Source organism: Triturus cristatus, chromosome 9 (genome assembly GCF_964204655.1).
Source record: "Triturus cristatus chromosome 9, aTriCri1.1, whole genome shotgun sequence".
Lineage (NCBI taxonomy): Eukaryota > Metazoa > Chordata > Amphibia > Caudata > Salamandridae > Triturus > Triturus cristatus.
The window spans coordinates 331129545-331145287 of record NC_140592.1 but is presented as its reverse complement, the minus strand read 5'-3'; the positions used below and the strand labels follow the sequence as shown (position 1 = coordinate 331145287).

The 15743-nt window shown below is 47.6% G+C and overlaps 1 protein-coding gene across 4 annotated transcripts in view; it reads right to left on the bottom strand.

The window, feature by feature from the left end:
* Positions 1–15743, bottom strand: part of MST1R (macrophage stimulating 1 receptor) — a 391011-nt gene that overhangs the window by 56982 nt on the left and 318286 nt on the right. For all 4 annotated transcript variants that reach the window (XM_085625073.1, XM_085625074.1, XM_085625072.1 and 1 more), the window contains exon 13: positions 1219–1375. In XM_085625073.1, the coding sequence (XP_085481199.1) occupies positions 1219–1375 (157 nt within the window). The remainder of the gene's footprint in view (positions 1–1218; positions 1376–15743) is intronic.

The window sequence follows — 15743 nt, the reverse complement described above, 5'->3', positions numbered from 1 at the left end:
GAAGAACAAATAATGAATAAAAAGGAATGACTCTCCCTTTTATGGAAGTCAAGGGCAGTGTCATGACAAGTTGATGAAGTAGCAACCCGGTATTCCAAGAAATAAATTGCCTCAAAGTCCCATGCTCCAATAATTTGATGTCAATTGAAAAGCACACAAACGAATCTTAGAGTGAACAAAAATAATGTTACATTACAATCTCATTCAAAAATAAATAAGCTAAAAAATCAGGCACTGATGATATGATATGAAGTAACATAGGCCCCTAGAAGATAAAAAGGGGACAGAGTAAATATGTTCACCTCTCAAAAATGGAACCATCAAATGCAGACCTATTGAGGCAGGTTTACACCCTGTCGGGGATGTTGTGTGGTACTTCAAAGGTCCAAAAGTTTAATATGGACAATAAATAACTTACCTAACCATTTTGAAGATAAAGCAATATTCTAAATTTTACATGAGACCCTTAGAGTTCCCTCGAAATGTATATGTGTACGGAGAAGGTATGTCAGAAATGTAAACCGATCAAATAATTTACTTGTTAACAGGTCGCCAGTTTGGAAAACCCTAATAAAATAGCAGGAAAGGAGCCTTGTAAACATATTTCAACAAGAGCTACAGCATTCCGTGCATTCATTGGTTAAATGTCACATTTCAATTTGCGCGAAGACTCATTTTTTTTCTGCACATTTTTTCTTCATTTAGTTTGACTATTCAAGATTCCTTTCCCCTGTCTCTCTCTCTCTCTTCCACCCCTCTACTGCTTAGGCAGAATCTGGATATTGGTTTTCCACTCAAAACAAACACATTTTTTCTGTGAGTAATTTGTCACTCTCCATCACCCATGGCCTTTGTGGTCTCAAAGCAATGGACCAGGACATGATTTTTTTTATTTTGACAAAGACCTACTAACTCCCTATTTTACTTTATTTCTGCTGTAGCCTCCATCACTTGCCGGCAAGTTTTACCCACACTGAGTCTGGACAAGGTTGCACCTCTGACGAGGCTGCTCTGAATCAAGGTATTAAAGTTCCTCTCATTCTCACACCCTACTCCAAGACGCTTGAGTGCTGCAGAGCCGGAACACAACCAGAGAGCCAGCCTTGCTCTAGTCTCTTCCTGCACCACACATACCGATGTCACTCACAAGAACAGCCGATAACCTGAAACACAGCCTTTCTTTCTGACGAGGCTCCTAGCGCAGACGGATGGTCTTACCTGGTTTCCTTTTTTTTCCGTACTTCAGCAGTAAAAACACCAACAAGCCAGCAATGAGCAGTGCCATGACAGTGCCCAAGACGATGCCAATCACTGGGTCCAGTACGTTTACAACGACAACGCTGCCCAGTGGAGTGCAGTTTCCATTCACGCACACCTAAACTCAAGGCAGAAATATATAAAAATATTTGTCATATCAATGAAAGTTATCTTTATGAGTGATGCAGAGGCAGCAAAAAAGTCATTATATCCAAGACTCTCTTGCCCCAACTCACACATTATTTCTTTTATTCCATTTGTGCATCCTTCTCCCCTCCATCAAAATCTTGTATCCCATCAGCATCCTACTAACAAGCTTGTCCATGAGGGTGGGCCAGGGGGGTGGGCTTGAGACCCTCTGCTATCAGTGCTATGGATGCCAAAACAACACAGAACTGGCTCTCTTCTACACTTGCTTGCTGCCCACTTTCAATTTATGTAGAAATTATGAAGGGCATGTCAAGCCATTACTGATGTTAGACAACTCTTTGATAATTCGCGGCAAAACTATAAATTGATGTACATTTTGGAAAGAGTTCCTCTTGACAATCCTACATGCCAAATGGTGAAGAATCTTTTAGATATAACCAGAGAATCATCCACATGATCAATCAGTCAAGCACGCACTTTGAGTTGCTGCAAGAGCCTCATCGCGCTGATGGATACTGCATCTTTGTTCCCTAGAAACTATGACAGGTTCAAATGAGGCAAAGTACATGAAACAGCTTTCCTCTGAGTCTATGCTATTCTCCTGTATCAAAGCACCATTTCACAACAGAATGACTCTGGGTTCCATCTAATGCTACTCTGATGTCTTCACAAAAGCTGCTTCCTTCACAACAGTCACACCATTTGCAATCCCGTATGAAAAAAGAGATCATCAAATTTCCCAGTGAGGATAGGGAAGATATCAAACTCAATCCATTGCGATTTCCCATGGAGCGGCCCAGTGATCTAATCCAACCAAATTATGTTTAAGAAACAAGGAACCACAAACAATAGCTTAACTTAACCTTAATCAACAGATTTACCCCCAGACCAACATGACAACCATTTTTTATGACTTTCAAAATTCAAAGTAAAGTTGTTTCATTTTCCGCTAAATTGTAGAAAACATTTATATTATCGTCATGAGATTCTTGACTATACTTTTGCACTTTCATAACAATGGTGGTCAACTCGATACTCCTACACAAACATCCCTCTATTCAGTTATCTATACACATTTGCATCAAATTCTCACAGATCGCCCATATTGTAATAGCTTGCAAATTATGCTAGTGATATAATTGTTTTATTTCACGTGTGTAGAGTGGCAAATGGGTTATCTTTTCTGCAGACCATCTGACCCACTATACCAGATCTCTGTGGAGAACTGCCTGTTGTTTTAGCTATCAGTAACAATTTTACAATACTGCTCTTCATCTGACCTCAAACAGTGACATATTCCATTTTGTATCAATACATCCAAATATGTTGGCAATTGTTGACATGTATTTCTACCAAACATATCTTCTCATAGAGAAAACAAAATCCTGTTGTGTGGTCTCAATAATTGTGCGACTTGCATACCTATTTTTTCTGCTTTATTGAAAACACTCAAGTTGTTAATCTGCTTTCAATGTATGAAGAAATAAATTGCGGTAAACTAAAACTAAATGTCAATGAATAGAATATAAGTAATTTTAGATATTGTTCCAATTATTGTGTCTTTTATTAATTTATAGGCCATTACTCGATCCTTATTCTGCTGTCATTGTTATGAACATCTATCGCTACCGGTCATGTAAGAGCGTTTTACTTCTGATTCAAATAGTTATTTGTAAAGTGGGTGGAAGGAAACTGTTAGTTGATCAAATGCTTTTCATTATCTTTCCCTCTAGTGTTTGTTTCAGATCATTCCATCTTGTTTACTTGAAGTGAGTGTAAGGTCCGAGTATTCAACATGACTGTCAAAACACAAAAAGCTTCAGCACACAAACTCCGCCCTAGAATACTGCTGCCAGCTTGTATGTGTGAAGTACATTGTATTCTGAAGCTACTGAATACGCTTTGAAATGGTACATCTCAACATCCACTGGAGAGGTAGGTGGCACGTGAATCTACAACACAAGGTGCAAAAAGTTGCCATACAACTGAGTAACATTTTTCATATGCAGCAACTGTTTCTGTAGCTCGCATGATTTGCATCAAATACAAATTAGTGCCCACGTCTTTAGGATGATTTGGACGGAAAGCAGAGGAACCTGCAGTATATAATGTTTAGAACAGTTGTACCCCATTGGGCTTAATTTAAAAAAGAAAAAAAATTGAAATCAATGTATTAATGCTTATATATGTGTATATGGATGTCCAGGTTGCAGCTATACATATATACCAGAGAGGAATATTGCGGAGAAAGGCCACATTACTGCTCTTTTATCGAGCAGAGTGAGCTGTGGCTGTGATTTGCTTGTGTACACACTCAAAGCATTTGAATGGTTGTAGGAGGGAGTTGGGAGATAAATTCGGCTCCGCCGGCAGAGTTTCCAGAGTTTTCCCCACTGCACGTTACACTCGTAATGCCCAATTCCAGAAAAGCTCCACCAACTGCTCCATGGAGGAGTTTTTTAATCGCATCCAACCCACCAATGTTAAGTTGGCGGGCGCATGAATTGGTGTCCCTAAGGGCACTAGGACGCCACCCGATTAGATTTCCTCCACGCGGGCAGTCGCAACCATTGGCGGTGAAAAAGCTACCAATCGAGTAGAAAATGTACTCGAGCGGCAGCAAAGAAGTAGCGCCCTCTGGCATGCCGCATGGTGCCGTTCAGGCTACTTTTACAGCAAAGAGCAATCTTCTGGTGCTAAAAATCAGCGCAACCTGTTGATTCCGCCCACTCGTGGAACTCCGTGGAATCTCGCTGAGTTTTTAAGCAACTTCGTGGAACTCCACAGAGTGAAATTCTGCGAGTTCCGCCCACCCCTACATTTAATTATCCATCTAACCTGGAAATGGGTTGCTCAAGGAAAGATGGTGGAAAGGAAACAAAAAGCTGTTTTGTTGTACAGGAAGGTCTACGTTTCTCAATGTAGAACGAGAGCTCTTTGGACAACTCGTTAATGCAGTGCCCATTCTACCCTACATGTAGAGTTAGGAAAGAAAGTTCAACGGTTGGCTAGAGATGTAGGGACACTACCATTAGTAGAAATTGTTTATCTGTATATAGGACTGCCTCGCACTCATGAACTTGAGAGAAAGGATCTTCTGCAGTCAGTGCTTCTAGTTCACTTACAGTACGCAGAGATGTTTTTGCATCTTAAAAGGCAACTTTCCACATTAACGCTAGTAATAGGCATGAATGTAATGGTTTAAAGGATCGAATCACAAGTCTGGTTTAGATGATATTGAGCAGTGGCGGTTGCTGCTAGAGCAGACAGAAAGACAAGCTGTTTTGAGCAACTTTGAGGGGAGCAGCAGAAAATGTAAACAGACGATCTGACTATTCTGTCAGTTTGAGTGTTTACTTCTGAGGATTGTACTGGTGACAGCACAAAGTGCACATGTCACCAGCACAGGTGACAGGGATGCACAGAAGGCACATGAATTGCACAAATGACTGAAGGGTACTTTTCAGGTCCGCTCTCCTCAGGCATTGACAATTCATAGACGTGCTCTGCACACTCTGCAGCGCTGCAATACACAGGAAGTGCTTGCTCGTGTACTGACGCATTTTAGTAACGTCGCCCCAAGCCGTATGGGAATGCACGACAGAGCAAGGGTGAACAAAAACCCTTGTCTCCTGCTCTATCCTGCTTTCTGATAGCGGTGCCTGCAGGTCCCATGTGCAGCGGTGTACAACTCACAGCTGCTAAACGCCATATGACAGGAAAAAGCCATGCAGAACTTCAGAGAAGGTATATTCTTTTCAGTAAGTAAAGGCGAGAGAGTGGCAGGGAACGAGGGAGCAGGATGTATTTGAAGTGGGGGAAAAAGAGTGCCGTAATGTTTTAATTTGAAGGGCTCATGTTGCTTTTTCCTCTGAAGCAGGAAAGACACCATCACCCCAACCTCAGGATATGAACACGCACATAAACCATTCTCAACAGTAGACATTCGACCTACATGTTTCCCTAGCCCGTTTTCTGTTGTATGTTTGCATGCAGCCTAAATTCATTTCACATGACAGGCATTTTACTGGCGTTGCCAGTAACTTAAGTTTGAGGTCATCAGGGCCTGACGGGGAACCGACCCTGGCAAACTGCCCGATGGCCCCCGGTAACAAAAATGGCCCCCCAGGGGCCAAAAAACCGGCCCCCAACCTGGCGGCCCATAGGGGAAACGTATGGTGCCCGCTACGGCCAGTCCGGCCCTGGAGATAATTATCTGTAACAAAAACTGGGGACTTCTAATCAGAATTTGGCTTTGGGTGACAAAGTTAAGCGAACTTCAGGATTACTTGGGATTGTAGCTTTACTACACAGTGTTTGTTATATTTTTTAGTTGCACTCGAAAATGTGAAGCAGTTTCCTGCTTGCGGGACAACAATTAACTCTTGGTAGCATGACATTAATTCAGTTTATTTTGGGTCTGCGCCGGACTCCTTTGCAAACTTAAAGTGGTGCAAAATAAAGAGTTCATCTAGAGCATGGCTTGAAAAATAAGGGAGCACATCCTGCATTCACAGACTGTACTACTGATGGCAAATTAAATTACTGTGCTTAAAATTACTTGCTTGATATTTTATTGAAATGCCTAGCAGACACTGCCCCTTATCTTGTATCAGTATCCAAAATACATTTCCCTCTTTGTACCTTCAAAAGTGACACGTGCCTTCATTCAACTCTAGCTTTTACGTACACTTCAATTGGAAATAGTATATTTTTTCCAAGTTTCAATCGCCTGGAATATCCTCCCTCTTGAAATGTGTGCCACCTTTAAGTGCATACCCTTCGAAAACCTAGAAATACTTACCGGTTACAGGTATTGGTTTAATGACTGCAGGGCCCAGAAACCCTTCGTAGGGTATACCATACTATGCAATTGCATATAGACAGTCAAACCCACATACTTTTATTAGGGAATAAATAGGAAAAATGTCAGGGATGGGTTAATGTACTCACAGCTTGCCTTTCAATCTCACTGAGGTTCAGGCAGAGATAGGTTCACTATGTAGAGTATCCTGGGTAATAGAGATGGCGACTCCCAGCAGAAAGGGCTAAAGTGTGAGTCTGCATGTGTGTGTCCATAGTATCGTGTATGATGGAGACAGACGCATAAATAAGTGGTACATGTGCGGGTTATCCTTTGTGATACAGATGGAGACTCGGGCAGAGCTGTACGTGGAGAATATCCTGTATGATAAAGTGAGATTGAAGCAGAGACAGGCATAATGTGTAGAATATTTGTATCATAGAGATGAAAGACTCAGTTAGAATTAAATGCAAATTGTATAGAATATTGTGCTCTACAGAGTTTGATGCCCATGCACTTATAAGTTCAGTGTTCAACACAGTCGAGCTCTAGGTAGAAATACATTCAGTGTCTTAAATATGTTGTATATTCCCACGGTGTAAGATCAACAACTTGTATAGTCTAACGCTCAAGAAGAAACATAGTCAAACACTGACATCACCACCATTTCTTGGCTCACTGACTAAATACAGCCTAAGACAACTAGCAACACAATGCCTTGTTTTTGCTCTGCTCCACACCATGTATTTATAGGAGTACTTGCTACAGTAAAGGGAATCGCTCACTTCACTGGCTTAATGCTGTTTGTGTAAGGTGCTTCCACCCCATCACTTTTAAAGTTCACCAGCCGCCACTGATCCGGAGACCTGATTAGGCACCCGCGGAGCTCTATGAGAACTCACTCTTCAGTGATATTTCATGAAGAGCGTAATTACAGGAATTTTCAGAGGGGAAATTATATATTTTGTAATTATGCTGCTATTGCGGACAAGGGTTCCCTATCAGAGATGTAACCAAATCCTCCTTCTTTAAGAGAATAAAGTTAGTGGACTATATGTGGTGGTTGACCAATGAGTGGAGAAACAGAATTAAATTGATAGTAATGTACGAAATATTTCTGAAGAGCAGCCCCCTTTAGAATAGCCATACACTGACAAGGTAAACTAGGGCATCCAAACCCTTTAAGACTCCAGGAGCCAGATCGCTAGATCAATAAAATGAGATTCCATGTGGTGAATATGAACTTGTTGCATTGTTAACAGATTTGGTGAAAGCCTGAGTTTTCAAAAAGGCTGTATTGACAACAGCTAGACATACCGTACATGTTGGAGAAATTAAAATCAGTCATTGGTTCTAGTCTTTTTTTTTCCATGAGCACGTTGTGGATTAGAGGAAATGGAGAAAAGGCATAAGCAAATATCTCTGGCCAGTTGATCCACAGTGCACTCCCTAGGGACTATTGATGTGAAACTTTAATGCAAAACTTGCCATTTTTTTTATTTTAGCCTTGGCAAACAGATCTTTGTCCGGGGTGCCTCAAATCTGGAATCAGATCTTGGGAATTTTTGGATTGGTCTCACACTTGATTAGCTATGGAATTGGACACAGTCTTGGAGTGCATTTCTCCACAATTGCTAACAGTACAAGATTGTTATGTTGGTTGTGCGAACAAGAACAATCTTGCCACATAATCCTACTTAAAAGGCTGCAAGTGCAAGAAAGCCTTTACTTCAAGCACATGTGTAACAACTTTACTTGGAGGCTCCATCATCCCTAAATTGCAACAGGAACTAGAGTTGTCAGTGTGAAGCAAAGTTAGGGATCTACAAAGTAACGCCGTAACAAAATAATTTTTTTGTTCCATCATAGAGATCTTTGTTCCACCATAAAGATTTGTGCATTACTTGAAGTGACAAAAACAATACATATTCCTAGTTCCCTCATGCCTGGGCCTATTGTGACACTAGGCACTTATACAACTAACACATCAAGGATAGCACATTGAGGACTAACTTAATACATGAAGCCACTGTGCTTAGTAAATTCATCACAATTCTCACTGTTAGAGATTGTTGTTAAGTGAATGAGCATGATAGGCTATCCTAGATAAACTGTGGACAACACACACCTGTCTGTTTGTACTGCATTCTAGTGTTCCAGGTAATCCCTTAGTCTTCCCCCAACAGGTGTTGTGTGACTTAGGAAAATTTGCACAGAATCACTGTTCAGAGGCTCGAGTGCACTTGTGCCTCTGCCTCTACCCACATCGCTGCCACTAAAGAGCCCCTTTTTTAGGGTTGAAATTGCGTGACTTATTACATGCGGGTTTTTGGTTGAAAAGATTGCTGATACGACTATCTGTTTATGGGCAGACCATATTATGTGGGTTGTCTGCGATGGAAGGGCCTGGATTGATGTATCTCAAAAATAGAACTTATCAGTGTCTTACTTTATTTCCTCTAAAGTCTCACCTACATGGGGACCAAATAGATGCAGCCCATCGGGTGGTAAGTCTAATAGAGATACACCTGTACTAATGGGCATAGCCTGTAAATGGCACCTATGTGAGGAGATGTGAAATCACACTTGGGTTTATGAGGCCCAAGATGGCGGGCTGATCCGGGAATGGGGGACTCGAGTGCGAGGAGGGCGGCCGGCCGAGAGACAGGTACCCGGGGGGCTCGGAGGGGGGGGCATTGAGCACCGCGGTGCTGGCTGGCGGGGACCCGCTTCTTTCTCCCTACGCCGTTGCGGACCGGAGGACGACCGGGCGCACGGCTCTGGCCCTGCGCTCCGGCCGCGGCCTCGCTCGTTATCTCCTCCCTGGGGCCCCGGGCTAATCCGGTCGGGGAGCCTGGGAGGGGTGGCGGGACGGCCTGCTAGTGGTGGGGGGGGGGCGGTTGGGGCCCTGCGCTGGGCCCGACACCCGGGTTGTCTCTGCCTCGTTACTTGGGCCCTCTCGGGGTTTGCCATGTGCTCCGCGGCTGGTTGGTGCGTTCCTCCCTTGCCCCTCCCGGCGGCGCCGAGTCGTGGCTGCTGCACACATCGCGATGGCGCACTTGATGTTCCATTGGGGCCCTGCTGGCTACACGGAGTCGTGGCTCTTGCCTGCTGCACAGTGAGGTCGTGATCTGTCCGGTGCCCGGTGGGCCCACCATCATCAGTGCTCCAGACCAGATTGGCTAAGGATTAGCCGGACGCTCCATCGCACCATCGCCTCCCTTGCTCTCCACACGTCTGGCGGTTGTGAGAATGGGTCGCAAGGACCCCAAACAGAAAACGCTGCAGTTCGAGAAACTGTCTGAGCAGCCCGCGGATAACCCCCCCTGACATGCCGGACCCGGCTGGTGGGGCGACCGGCGGCTCGACGACCCAGGCTCCGGCCCCGGACTGGCTACAGGAGATGCGTGCCGGCTTCAGGGCCCTGGATGGTCGCTTTGACGCCCTAAATAAGACGCTGGAAACTATGGGGGCCAAAATCCAGGCCCATGACAAGCGTTTGGGAGAGGCTGAGGCCCGGATCTCGGCAGTGGAGGATAAATCGATGCAGGAGATCAAAAGGGTGGACAGATTGGAGCGCATACTGAAGGAAGTGGCCAGCAAAAACGAAGATTTGGAATCGCGCAGTCGGCGCAACAATGTACGGATTATTGGGGTTCCGGAGTCCACGGCCACGGGCAGGCTGGATGTTTTTGTGGAACAACTGTTGGCTGATATCTTTGGGAGAGACTCCTTCACTCCTGGCTTCGTGGTGGAGCGTGCCCACCGCTCCCTGGGGCCGAGACCTAACCCGGGGCTCCCGCCTCGCCCCCTGATTGCCCGCATTATGAACTTCCGAGACCGTGACACGGCCTTGCGGCTTGCCAGAGAGAAGGGCGAGATTACTTGGCAAGGTTCAAGACTTTCATTCTACCCAGACTTCACCGCCATGGTCCAGGAGGCCAGGCGTAAGTATGCGGGGGTGAAGGCGGCGCTCCGGAACCTGGGCCTTAAATATGGCATGCTCTATCCGGCCCGGCTCCGGGTCGAGGTTGATGGCCGAGCTCGGCTATTTGACAATCCCGCTGCGGTGCAGGAGTTTTGCCGTACCTACAAGCCGCGCAGAGGCCCGCCGGGGGGAGATGAGGGTGGACGGTCTCCCCCTGGTAGTGGGTCTGCGGGCAGCCAGGACCTGTTCTTATCCTCCGGTGTCGGCTGAGACTGCGCCCGTTACCGAACTTTGCACTGTTTTGACTTTGGTTATTTGAGGACGTATTAACATTTGGAGTATATTTGTGCTGCAGCGCCGGGTTGATTGCGGATCGTTGTCACCCCCCTTTGGTTGAAACCGCTGGGATCGTTTTCTGTTGCGATGCTCTACTTTTTGCTGTTTGGTTACACTGGGTATTCCTGCCTAGAGCTATGTTCTTTTTTTCCAGAATTGGGATTGCCTCACGTTTGCGTGGTTTGGCTGGGCGGGGGGAGGGGGGTTGGGGTAAGCAATTTTGATTCTTCTACTACGGCTATGTGTGAACGAACTTTATTGATACACAGTGACATTCCGATTTTGCTGCTCCCATCACTTGCTGACTGGCATCAATGGCCCACATAGGTTTGAATGAAGCTCCTCTCCATCTATCGTTAATGACTTGGAATGTCCGGGGCCTGAACAACCGGAGTAAATGCAAACAAGTACTGCATTACTTAAATCGGCATCAGGTGGACATTGCTTTTCTCCAAGAGACTCATCTGCATGGCCCCATGCCCTCCCGCTTTGCGGCTTCCTGGGGCGCTCACCGATACTTTGCTAATTACAGTAATTACGCCAGAGGCACTGCGGTGCTGATCCATAAGAGAGTCCCGTTTCAGTGCCAGACGTTTCTGGGGGACAGGGAGGGGCGCTACTGTATTGTACAGGGGGTCTTGATGGGCCATGTTGTTACTCTTGTCTGTGTGTATGCCCCCAACACTGATTCCCCGGATTTTTTCAATGCGCTTGCGGCCCAACTGGTAACCCTAGCGCCGGCTGGCGTCTTGCTGGGCGGCGACCTAAACATGTTGCTGGATGTGGGGCTGGATAGCACCTCTGGGGCCACAGACTCTAAGCCTAGGGCAAGGCGCGCATTCCAGGACCTTTGCCGTCGATTCTCGTTGACGGATATATGGCGCAGGCGACACCCAAACACTACTGACTACACACACTTTTCAGGGCAGCACAACACTTGGACCAGAATTGACTACTGGCTCCTCTCCCCGGGCCTGTCCCCTTGGTTCCGCGCGTTGAGGACGTTCCCGAGAACGTACTCGGACCACTCTCCAGTCCTGCTTGGCTTAGACGTTCCTCGACCTGAGGGGTTTGAGCGGCAGTGGCGCTTCCCTGGGAGGGCGCTGCTGGATGAACTTTTTGTGCACGAGGTTTCCGAGGCGATAGAGGACTACTTCACCATAAATACTGGCTCGGTGGACTCGTGGGCAGTGCTCTGGGATGGGTTCAAGGCATACATCAGAGGGGTCTGCATAGCTAAGCACGCGGGGGTCCTGAAAGTATTGCGCGCCACAATAACACAACTGGAGACACAGCTAGACGCGCTAGACACTGAGGCGCAGCAGGCACCCGCGGACGAGGTATTTACCAGGCGCTTACGACTGTTATCTGACTTCCGGGAGGCCGCGGACAGGGAGATCCTGTATCTGGGGAAATACCAGGTTGCGCGTAGGTATGGAGAGGGGGACAGACCAGGGCGCACGCTAGCGCAGGCCTTGCGACCACCATACAGCAAGTCCCTGATCGCCGAGGTGCGAGGCACGGACGGGGAGCTCCGCACAACGCCCGCTGAGATCCGGGACGAATTCCTGGCCTACTACACAGATCTATACACCACCAAGTTGGGTGACTCCGCGGCCGCGCGTGCGGCCTATTTATCGGAAATCGCTCTTGTGTTCCTGGATAGGGGCATGCAGGAGTTCATGGCGGAACCTATAACGGTGGCGGAGGTGCGGGGGGCGATCAAAGTGCTCCGGGGCTCTTCTGCCCCGGGCCTTGATGGCTTCTCCGCTGACTTCTACAAGGCCTTTTCGGATCTGCTGGCGCCCAAGCTAATAGAGGTGTATGCGGAGGCCTTGGAGCGTGGCTCCCTCCCGTCAACTCTTAGTGAGGCGGTCATTGTGCTGCTCCCGAAGCCGAATAAGGACCCGACATTGTGTGGGTCGTACAGGCCCCTCTCCCTCTTAAACACTGACTATAAGATCTTGGCCAAAATAGTGGCCAACAGGCTTTCCCAGCTGATGGAATTCATTATATCGCCCGCACAGTCCGGCTTTGTCCCCCGCCGCTCGACGTCGCTGAATTTGCGTACGCTCTTCACGGTTCTGCACAGAATTAACCCGACCACTCCGGCTGCAGCGATCCTCCTAGACACCGAAAAAGCGTTCGATTCTTTGGAGTGGCCTTTCTTTCTTTCCGTCATGGAGCGCATGGGCATGCCCACGAACTTCCTGGCGACCGTCAGACTCCTTTATAGTCGCCCTACGGCCCGTTTGCGTCTCAACGGCACGCTATCTCGCCCATTCTCACTCACGCGCGGTACGCGGCAGGGTTGCCCGCTTTCACCGCTCTTGTTCATTTTGGCTACGGACCCCCTGATTCGGCATTTCCAAGAGCGGCACCTCCACAGGGGTCTCCAGTTTCGGACGGGCCCATTGCTGGCCTCTCTTTATGCCGATGACACAATCCTGTATGTCAGGGAGCCGCAGGCCAACCTGGCCCCCTTGATACATGAGATCCTTCGTTTCGGTAGCCATTCGGGCCTGGGCATAAACTGGCATAAGTCCATCATCTTCCCACTGACTATCGGCACCTCCCCATGGCAATGTGAGTTCCCTCTTGAGTGGTGCTCAGACTCGGTGCGGTACTTGGGCATCCAAATACATTTGAACACGGACGAAATCATCCGCCTCAACTATGGCCGCGCGATTGCGCGGCTGGAGACTCAGGTGGATGGGTGGCTGCGGCTCCCGCTCTCTATGTCCGCCAGGATAGCTATTCTTAAAATGATAGTGCTCCCCAAATTCTTGTATCTTTTCAATAACATCCCTATCCCTCTGACCCGGGCCTTCTTCTCCACACTGCGGTCCCTCATGATTAGACTGGTCTGGGGCGGGAAACACCCCCGGATCCGCTGGGCGACCCTCATACTCCCACAGGATCGTGGCGGCCTTGGAGTGCCGGATTTATATTTATACTATCTAGTCGCTCAGTGTGCACATGCCTATGCCTGGTATCACCCTGATGCTCGGATCCCATTCCTTCGCCCAGAGGCGGACTTTGTCCTCCCGGGTCGCCTGTCGACGGTGTTGCCCAGAGGTGTCCCCAGGGACCCAAAGGACATTCAAACTGTATCTACCACCAGCTGGGCATGGAGCAGGCTCTCGCGCTATTTGGCTCAGCCTCTGCTGTATTCGTCTTCCCTCCCGATACCCAACCCTGGGCTGTTACCTGGCACGGATGAAGCACTAGTGCGACGAACGTTGACGAAATTTGACCTCACCAGGATCGGGGACTTGTACCCGGGTGGGCACATTTTCTCGGCGTCAGAGGACGCGCGATTAAGTGACGCTACATTCATGGACCGGTTCGTTCTTCGCCGGCTCTATTGCGCCGCCCGGGCGGAGATTCAGGGATTCCCCCTCGAGCCGGCCTCCCTTGAACCTCTCACCATCCTGATTGACGCCGATACGGGGGCACATATTGTTTCCAAGCTGTACAAGGCGTGCGCGGCGCGGGTCCCCTGTGCGGATGATCGTGCGCGGGAGGAATGGGGGACAGACCTGGGTAGGCCTATCACGGACGAACAATGGACGGCATGTTGCAAGGTCACCGACACAGTGTCATTGAATAGCCGTCACAAACTCCTACATTATAAATTCCTACGCCGTTGGTATATGACCCCGGTTAGACTCCACGCCATTGATCCCGCGCGGCCGCACGCCTGCTGGAAATGCGCTGCACCACATGCCGATTTTGCACACATGGCCTGGACGTGTCCGAGACTGCAGACATTCTGGGCTCAGGTTCACAAGATCCTAGAAGAGATGCTAGGGCTTACACTCATTCCCACTCCTGAGGTCGCACTGTTGGGTTATACGGTCAATTTCCCAAAGAATGTCCGTAAACTGGCCTCTCTAGGGCTTCTTCTGGCCAAGCGGGAGATAGCAAAGCACTGGGGGAGGAAGACAGCTCCCACGTCCAAGACATGGCTTACAGCCATGGCTTTCTGCAGCACGAATAGCGAGATCTACTCTAGTCTCCTCCCAACGATAGCGCGTCCTAGGGACATCTGGGGCCCTTATAAAACATACATTGCAGGCTTGCCTGGCTCGACCCCGCCATCCCCGAGTCCCGGAATAGCTCCCACTGGAGTGGGGTAGGTCGTACCACCCACTGTTACGCAGATGTAGGGGTCCTGCTGGGGTGTCGACGCAGGGATATTAAGATCCTGGGGTCAGGTACTGTACACCGCGTGGCGTTTTCCCATGTTAGAGATGAGGGCAGGGGAGGGGGACGTCTTTAGTACCCTGGAGACAGCTCACGGGTCAGGGATCCCCCTGGTTCAGGTTCGGGCAAGTGTTGATGATGGATTGGTAGATGGGGTCTTGTTGTCGGTTGCATTCATGATGTGGTATTGTTTATCTAAGGACCGGAAATGTCACAATGCTGCTACTGATTTGTTATTTGTGGATCGCACAGCCGCAAACTCTGTATTATTTGATTTGTCTAATTTCAATAAAAACTTTAAAAAAAAAAAAAAATCACACTTGGGTTTAATTGCCAACTTGCCGTATCAGCTGTATCCGGTGGCTAACTGATTTCCTCAGTGGAGATTATTTTACTCTCTGTGACTATCTCCTCCCCTCTATTTTTGTACTTTTAGAAGGTATTCAATCATTTCCTCCATCCCTTCCCACTGACAGCAGTCATACCTGCTCAGAATTGTTTGACAGAGAGCAATGCCACCTTGAATTAGCGCACCCATTGCTGCTCTTTCCTACTGCATCTAATCGCTTCATTTCTGTTTCTGAAGGTGGGCCCTAGGTGATGCAATAGGAATTACTGCATTGGAGATTATGTTCCCTCTTTGAATATTTTCTTGAAGTCGTTGGATAAATTCTTTTATCTCTTCCCAAAGACTGGTTGTACCTGCTAAAAGGAGCTTGAGAGTTAGTAATGTGCCATAAAATAGCCACGCCCCTTCCCACTCTTTTTCCTGATGTGCCTAATTGCTTGATTTCCTTTTCCAAAGTGGTCACACAGTGGCATACTGGAGACAGATTTTTCTTGCTATGTGAACAAAGATTGAATCTGCTGCAACCTGATCTGATTCTGAGAGGTTCTTCATGAGCAGCCTTATAATTCTTTCAATCCTTGGTGAGATACAGCATATATATGTATATATTTGTTTTAATTTCTGCAACATTTCTTGTCACGATCTTGAGCATGAGAAACAACTGTGCTGCACAATATGCCTTGGACAATTTTCCAAGAGGAAATCGCTTT